Below are 7,326 nucleotides of genomic sequence, written 5' to 3' on the forward strand. Positions count from 1 at the left end.
TTTCGATCCTGAACTTGTCTGTTTTAAGGTCTGTGTGGAGATTCTGTGAAGGTTTTCTTAGTGTTCATCGGGGTTTCCTTTCCAGTTTTCTTCCACTTGCAATAAACATGCCAGTAGGAGAATTGGTTGTGAGAGATTATTCACAAGTATCTCATACATACATACATACATACATACATACATACATACATACATACATACATACATACATAATCTCACAAAATTGAGTACACCCCTCACATTTTAAATTCAAATTCATTTGTTACATACACATTCATAAAAACTACATTTTATTATCTTCTTAATGGACAATACAACGGAAATAAAACTTGGATATATTTTAAAGCTTCTACAGCAGTACAGATTTAATGTCCTCTGAAAATAAAATAACATACAGCCATTATTGTCAAAATAACTGGCAACAAAATTTTATGTTTTTTACACCCTAATTAAACATGCCAACACTGTGTCCAAAGTGTCAATATTGTGTGAGAGCACCACTGTTATCCAGCACTACCTTAATCCTCCTGGGTATGGAATTCACCAGAGCTGCACAGGTTGTTGCTGGGATCCTCTTCCACTCCTCTATAATAACTTCATGGAGCTGCTGGATGTTAGATACATGGTGCTTCTTCACCTTCCTCTTAAGGATGCTCCACAGGTGCTCAATAGGGTTCAGGTCTGGAGACATACTTGGCCACTCCATCACCTTCAACCTTCAGCATCCTCAGCAAGGTAATTGTCATCTCGGTGGTGTGTTTGGGGTCGTTATTATGTTGGAAAACCTGCCATTCAGTTCAGTTTCTAAAGGAAGGGGATCATGTTCTGCTTCAGAATGTCACAGTACATGTTGGAATACATGTTTCCCTCAATGAACCCCAACTCCCCAGTACCAGCAGCACTCATGCAGCCCCAGATCATGATGCTACCACCACCATGCTGGATTGTAGGCAAGACAAACATTTTTTTGGTGCTCCTCACCAGGGCATCGCAACACATGCTGGACACCATCAGGACATGGTTGTAGTAATTCATGATCTTGGACATGTCGTCTTTAGCAAACTCTAAAGCAATGCTGGCAGCACTCGTGTCTGTTTTTTGAAGCCAGCTTCTGCACCTGACGCACAGCACGAGTTATATTTCACATATGTACATATTACAGTGACAGTTTGTTCAATTAAATTCTTAAGTGAGGCTACAGAGTGGAACCTGGAACCCTGGAAAACCTCTGTATGACCCTGGCCACTGTACTGTAACTCAGTTTCAGGGTGTTACCAAACTTCTTATAGCCTGGGTATCTTTGTGGAGAGCAGCAGTTCTAATTTTTAAATCCTCAGTGAGTTCTTTGCCATGGTGTCATGTAGCAGATTTATTGGTCAGTATGATATAATTGTACTCAAAGCACCAAATTTTAACTGCTCTAATACAAGCAGAAAAAAAACTTTTCATTTCTATAGTATTGTCCCTTGAGAAGATACTAAAATGGTTGCTGAGATGTGAGGGGTGCACTCACTTTTGTGAGATACTGCATGTATATACATAACATATCATTGAGAAGACATTTTATTTATGTAATGTAGGTGTTTAATTGAAACCTAAAAAATAAAAGTGCTGTCTGTTTTCCAGCTGCATGGTTGCAGTGAGGACTGTGTGGAGGATGAGGAGCTCCGGCACAGAGGCTGCGCTTTGTGAGGCAGCAGCTCTCACTGCACTGCCCAGAAGAAGATGCGTGGGAAAACGGTGGTGCGCATGCGCGTGGTGCGGCTGCACTCAGAGACTGGACGACGCTTCACTGGGGAACTGAGCGCCGGACAAAAGCCAGAAAATGCAGTTTTGAGACTCGAACGTCGCGTGTTTCGCTGGAGAGTAAGTTTTTTACCTTATTCGTGGCTTATTTTGAGCGTTTAGGGTGCATTTTGAGTCTAAAACACGAGCAGCGAAACAACACAGGGCAGCACAAAGAAAGACTGGGATAGCTGTTGGGTTTTGAGCCTTATTTTTTTGTCCTACCCGTTTTCTGACTGATCTCCCTTCGCGTACCCTGATTGGCTAAGACTATCACGTCCCCTGCTTTATGATTGGAAGGTTAAACGGCGAACCAATCGCAGACCAGAGGTGGGCTTTGGCGTAATACGTGTGGGGGAAAAATAATGCTAACTGTAAAGAATTTGTAGCCAACAAAGTCTGAGCGTTGAGCTAAGCTAGTTTTTGGGTTGCTGGAGACAAACCTGACGTTCAGCAGGACAATATGGACTCCAGACTAGCGGGAGGGTGTGAAGGTAGACGTGGTGCTGCGATAAAATGTCGTCTGCTTGTCGAGCTAATTTTACTGACCTAGCAAAGCTCAAGTTTGCCTTGCTAGCTAGCTCACAGGTTCTCCAGTGGCCTGCACAGGTCAGCTGTAACTGATCAACTAACATTCCCTTTCCTGTTAGATAGCTGTCAGGTTTTCCTTGCCTACCTCTCCTCCATCATGTTTTGTGGGTGATCATAGTGTTATTATCAAGCTGCTGGGCTTGAGCTCACACACTGAACAGCCCTTGGATTGTTTATACCTAATTCACCATCTTTTACAGGCCCATCTGGGAGCTCAGGTAATCTGTAATCATTCAAGGTTACCTTCATTTCTAATAAATGATCAGTTTCAGACATTCTGCGGAGGTGTTTAAGGCACTGAAGGATGCACCGTACCCATTTTCCCACTTTCAGTACAATATATATCGATATCAGCTCTGTGAAATCACTGATACTTGATACTGATCTCTCTCAGTCACGGTGTGAGATGGCTCTATGCAAGTTATGTGAGCCTTCCGAGGTGTGACGGTGACGTGCTTTGGGACAAGTCACGTCCTGTGAACATCAGTGCATTGGATCCGGAAGAAAAGGTCAACTCGGATCCACTAACAGTCCAACAATACCAGTAATGGATTAATAAATATCTAACTGAGGTGTTTTATGATGTAAAATCTACAGATTTTTATATTTGGTTTAGAAGATCACACCAAGGTTGGACTAGGCGAGCCAATGCGACACTAATAGCGTTCTTGAAAGATTCATGTCTGAGGCTTAAAATGGAGGATAAGCTCAGGGTGGAGAAACCAGCTGGAGATCAGGAGGCCTGTGTTCCCGCTGCAGCGGCTCCTGCCATGCTTTCTGGAGAATGACGCACACTGCAGTGTGTGTGTACCGTGGGCCCTGACACCAGCTGTTTCGCAGAACTATTTATAAAGGTCACGGATAAATGCGTGATATTTAAATAAAGAGCATGAGGGCTGAGGCAGCCGGGGAAGCTGCCTTTGTTAATGATCTGGTTGGTGTTTAGAGAAAACGGAGGCTTGAAGCTGGAAACCTGTGGAGGCCATCAGAGACTGAATACAGTGTGGCCACGTGATAAGCAATCAGATTGTGCCTGTTTGATGTGCAAGTGCTGTACATGTGGTGATTCTCCAAGGGGTGGGTGAAGTACACGATTCCTGTATCTGAGTAAATGAGCACGCTGCTTAAATATTAGTCCAGTACAAGAACTCCTTCAATTCAATTATATTTTATTTGTATAACTCTTTATACAATGCACATTGTCCCGAAGCATCTTAATCATTCAAAAACGCAATTAAAACCCTATACGTTTTAACCCTAATGAGCGAGCCATTGGCGATGGTTTGAGGTGGAAGCCTAGAACCGGACTCAAAAGGGTGACACCAAATGTCCATTTATTATAGTTCTCTTTAGAAGACATTAGAAAAAGAAACTGTTCATATTACAGTCGAAATCCATGTTCACCTTCTTGAGTAAACTCATGTATCTTTAGACTGTTCACGTGCAGCCATTTTGCATTCTACATTTCTTGGATAAAAGTACAAAAGTATTGCTCTATGAGAACTGTTTTCTTGATGCAAATCAGTGTCCCATTCTCATGTACATAAAGGAGAGAGTTTTCTATTGTTACAGACGCACAGTGAGACCCTTTCTCCACTCACACTCTCGCCACACCCACTGGGTTACATTTGTGACCTTTGCGGTTATTATTTAACAATTTATGCATTCATTTAAAAATAGTAAGTAACGGCCAAAATGAAAATTAAATGCAGATACTTGAAAAATCTACTTAAGTAAAAAAAAAAATTAAAAATCTATTGCCATTTTGTCCATCATGAATTGTTGTCCAGGAGAAGGTCACCAGGCATGTGCTTTTATACAAATCATGTATAACTTCTTGATAGGAATAAGTGATAAATGATTTTTTTTTATATACATTATAGTGGTTTAATTTAATTTCAACAGACTAGAGGTTGGAGTTTCTTATTTTGAATGATTATTGTGGACTTATATATAATATAGGACAATACACGTGCCTTTACATCCATGGTTTTGAATAGTAATGTATATTAACAATCTTTTTTTTTTTTTTCCTGTCTTCGTGTCATCTTGTAGTGTAATAGGGAGTGTGTGACCATTGAATTAGTGCCTATGTGACATGCTGGCCTGTCTGCCGGTATCAGCACCCTCTCTCCAGCTTCTCACCCACACGCAGATGAACACTGGACTTCAGAAATGTAAGTACTCTTTTGACCGTAGTCCTCTTTTAGAAGCCCAGCTGTACAGTTCTCATATGAGCTCTTATTGATGAGCAGCAAGGATGTTATTTTGTAGCCTCAAAAAAACTTTTTAAATTGCAATTCCTGTAAACAGATGACCTCTTGATTTGGCAACACAAGACTTTTTGAATGATTTATGATCTCGGATTAAAATTTCCGTATGGTAATTATGTGCAGGATTTCTCTTTTGTAGGAAAACTCAATATGAAAACAATCTCAGAAATCCATAAACAGTTGAATGATCTCAGATATACATTAGCTCCTCTACTTTCTTTTCCATTTTTCTTAGGGGACACTACACAGAAGATGCGATCTGCACAGTATCCCACGCCAGCAGAGTTGGACGCCTATGCTAAGAAAGTTGCAAACAACCCGCTGACTATAAAAATCTTTCCCAGTAACGTGAAAGTACCTCAGAGGAAGCACCTGCGCCGAACAGTGAACGGTCTCGACACCTCTAGCCAGCGCTACAGCCCCTACCCTACTCAGGTCAGCACCAGGACTGGGCTTCTGGCCATCGTCAAAGTCCCCGTTAAAAGAATCCTGGAGCATCCTCAAGTCCGCTTCCTCCCCGAGATCACCATGAACCCGCAGAACGGACCTTACGGCACTCCAAGCACTTTAAACCTGCCTCAGACTATTTCCTGCATGCAGGCTCTTTCTCAACCACAACTGCTGGCTCAGAAGAACATCACCCATTCTCAGAGCTTGCAGACTCAGAAGCACCTCTTTCATTCTCAGAGCATGCAAGCCCAAAAGCCCCATCCACGCTCTCAGAGCTTGCAACCTCAGCAGCCCCTTCCACATGCCCGGAGCATGCAGGAACAGAAGACCGTGCCTCACCCTCCCAGGTTACTACAGCAGCAAAGCCTGGGCAATCAGCAAGCAGTCCATCCTGGCCTGCCTAGACACCAGACTGTGCAGCAACATGTCCTCATGCAGCAGCAATCAGGTCCTCAGAACCTCCATCACCGGCCTGAAATGCCTCAGTCAGCTGGCCTGCAGCACTCACACAGTTTTTCCCAATCTCAGTCCATTCCTCAAACTCCTTGCCCAGGCCTTCCTGCCCCTAACAATGCCATGTCTGGTGCCAAGCTCCCTGATGCAGATGCCCCACCTAATGTAACTGTGTCTACCTCAACCATTCCTCTGTCTATGGCGGCCAGCTTGCACCAGAAGCAGCCCAGCGACCTGAGCAGCATTGTTCACCAGATCAGCCGTTTCTGCCAGGCACGCGCTAGTGCCAGTGCCACATCAGTGTGTGAAGGCCAGATTGCCAACCCAAGCCCCATCAGCCGCAACCTGTTGATTGACGCCAGCTCTCGAGTCTGTGCTCACAACCCGTTGCCCTCCTGTGCCCTTGCCAGCACCGCCGACAAAGCTGGATTGACGCTGCCCAATATGGCTCCCATGAACATGAGACATGCTTATGATATAAAACAGCAGCCGCCTCAGAACCACTTAGCACAGCAGCATGCCTGGAATCAGCAGCTGTCTCATCTCCAGTCTCTCACAGACAACCCACAGAAGAATCCAGCCCGAGATGGGACAGCAGGGCCTGGCTTTCCCAGCAAGAATATGAGCTATGCTCAGGATGTGTGTTTAGGCCAGTCATTTAATCTGAAGGCCCCTGTCGACAAGCCGACACCATCACCACCCGTCACTGCCATGTCCGGAGCTGTGAATTACACCAACGGGCATTACATGCCCCCACCATGGAACGGCATCTTGCCTACACCCAATAGCGATGGCTCAGGGTCTCAAGAGATGGGTGTTCCCTTTCACACGGGCATCCCTGGGGCGTCCATAGAAAACAGGACTCGAGCATGCCCTACGGGCCACTTGAACCTGATGCCACCCATTGAGTATTTGGGCGGAGAATTCCAGGCGCCGTGCTTTCGAGAGCAGAACACGGGCATGATGGTGAAGATGAGCAGGGCTCAAGAGTCAAATGATAGTCGCAGTGTGCACATTCACCACCCAGGGTACAGATGAGAAATAGTCTTCTTAGGCGAGTCATCCTTCAGTGTTAGACTCAGTGTAAGAAACACATCTCTGCTCCTCCTTTTTTTTTTTCCTTTTCCGGTCTTGCAAGTGATCTACTGTATCCCCCCCCAATACATCATGGTCATCTGTTTACCCAGTGTAACTGTGTGCGAGGTTTCAAAAGGCTCTTTTTTTGTAGATTAGATTATCAGCCTATGGAGGAAAATCTATATAAAAATCTGTTTAAATCCGATATTTATTTGCTGTCACAGCTGACGAAAGCGACGTTTGTCTGTAATTTCTTTTCCGTTCATGTTCTCTGGATCTACACATTGATCGATTGAGCGAGTTGTATGTCAGATGTGCGACACGCTGTATCCCTTCCAGTTTATTTTCGTGTAGTTTACTCGATTTCGATTTGTTGTAATTTGATCCGAAGTGTTGATACTAACGGGGGCCACACACCGAGCTTACTGAAGGAATAATAGAGGTGCCATGTTTCTAAAATGTGAGACTGTTTCCTCTGTGCCATGCTCCGGCATTTCTGGCACAGGGATCAGACGTTCCCTTTCAATGTTTACATGTTAATTTGCACTTGTAACTTTTGAATTAGTTTAAAAAAAAAAAAAAAAAAAAAAAAAGTGCAGATCAACGCTGGGTTATGCACCTATGACAAGACTGTTTCTTGCAGCCGATGCTCAGAAATCGGCCTCAAGACTCCGATTGGACTGTTACTGTACGGATT

General features: G+C 44.1%; 1 protein-coding gene across 1 annotated transcript; it reads left to right on the top strand.

The window, feature by feature from the left end:
* The first annotated feature begins 1,718 nt into the window (after window positions 1-1,718).
* fam222bb (family with sequence similarity 222 member Bb) lies at window positions 1,719-6,702 on the top strand. The gene is made up of 3 exons (XM_083548776.1): window positions 1,719-1,866; window positions 4,432-4,553; window positions 4,885-6,702. The coding sequence occupies exons 2-3, from the start codon at window positions 4,475-4,477 to the stop codon at window positions 6,588-6,590; spliced, it is 1,785 nt and encodes a 594-aa protein (XP_083404902.1). The 5' UTR covers window positions 1,719-1,866; window positions 4,432-4,474; the 3' UTR covers window positions 6,591-6,702.
* The last annotated feature ends 624 nt before the right edge of the window (window positions 6,703-7,326 follow it).

Source organism: Silurus aristotelis (assembly GCF_946808225.1).
Source record: "Silurus aristotelis genome assembly, chromosome: 8".
Taxonomy (NCBI): domain Eukaryota; kingdom Metazoa; phylum Chordata; class Actinopteri; order Siluriformes; family Siluridae; genus Silurus; species Silurus aristotelis.

Bases quoted from the DNA above. Each gene is read 5' to 3' on its own strand.
- fam222bb (XM_083548776.1), top strand. From the start codon at position 4,475: ATGCTGGCCTGTCTGCCGGTATCAGCACCCTCTCTCCAGCTTCTCACC. The intron at 4,554-4,884 runs GTAAGTACTCTT...CATTTTTCTTAG, and splicing joins GAACACTGGACTTCAGAAAT to GGGACACTACACAGAAGATG.